General features: G+C 66.0%; 1 protein-coding gene across 1 annotated transcript in view; it reads left to right on the forward strand.

Moving 5' to 3' along the window:
- The window catches only part of Barhl1 (BarH like homeobox 1), a 6,904-nt gene extending 6,261 nt beyond the window's left edge, over nucleotides 1-643 (forward strand). Inside the window, exon 4 of the mRNA XM_010627464.1 lies at nucleotides 569-643. Coding sequence (XP_010625766.1) covers nucleotides 569-643 — 75 coding nt within the window. The remainder of the gene's footprint in view (nucleotides 1-568) is intronic.
- The last annotated feature ends 15 nt before the right edge of the window (nucleotides 644-658 follow it).

The raw sequence follows: 658 nt of genomic DNA on the forward strand, positions 1-658 counted from the left end.
TCCCTGCTCCAGCGGGCGACCCAGCTTCTCTGAGCCCCTCTGCGGCTGCGGGACGCCCGCGCCGGCCGGCGGCTGAGCTGTACATACGGTGTGCAAAGTGTATATGAAGTTATTTATTCGTGACCCCGAGCCCGTGACCGTGTCCGTGAATCAGTGAGTCTGTGGCCCGTGCCTCCCTTCCCGGGTGGGACAGCAGGGGCCCGCGGGACCCGCTCGCCGACCCTGGCCCGAGTGTCCACCTCTGTCCCGGCCCGGGGGCTGCCAGGCCTCTTGGGCCCCCCTCTCTTTTTTAATTGTTGAAATAAACTTCTTACAAATGACCAGGCCCTGTCCGCGCTCCCTTCGGTCCACGCCAGGCCCTTCCCGACCCTCTCCTGGGGCTCGGTCTCCTGCTAGCCTCAGAGAAAGGGCGGTTTTGTCCCCTTCTCCTGGGCGCTGCAGTGATTTGCAGGGGATCCGGCTGGACGAGCAGGGTCCTGGGCAGCCGGCGCCCGACCGGGCCTCAGTCTTTCCGTCTCTACAGTGAGGGAAGCTTGTTCCGGCCTCCCCTCCATCTGCTTCCTCACAGTTCCCAGACAGTCCCGGCTGGGCAGGGGTCAGCTCCTGGCCTCCCTCGCTGCGCCGGGCTGCGGTGCCTCGCTGAGCCCTCATCTGGCCG

The sequence above is a fragment of the Fukomys damarensis genome, unplaced genomic scaffold, assembly GCF_012274545.1.
Source record: "Fukomys damarensis isolate Sample0158 unplaced genomic scaffold, DMR_v1.0_HiC HiC_scaffold_36, whole genome shotgun sequence".
Classification (NCBI taxonomy): Eukaryota; Metazoa; Chordata; class Mammalia; order Rodentia; family Bathyergidae; genus Fukomys; species Fukomys damarensis.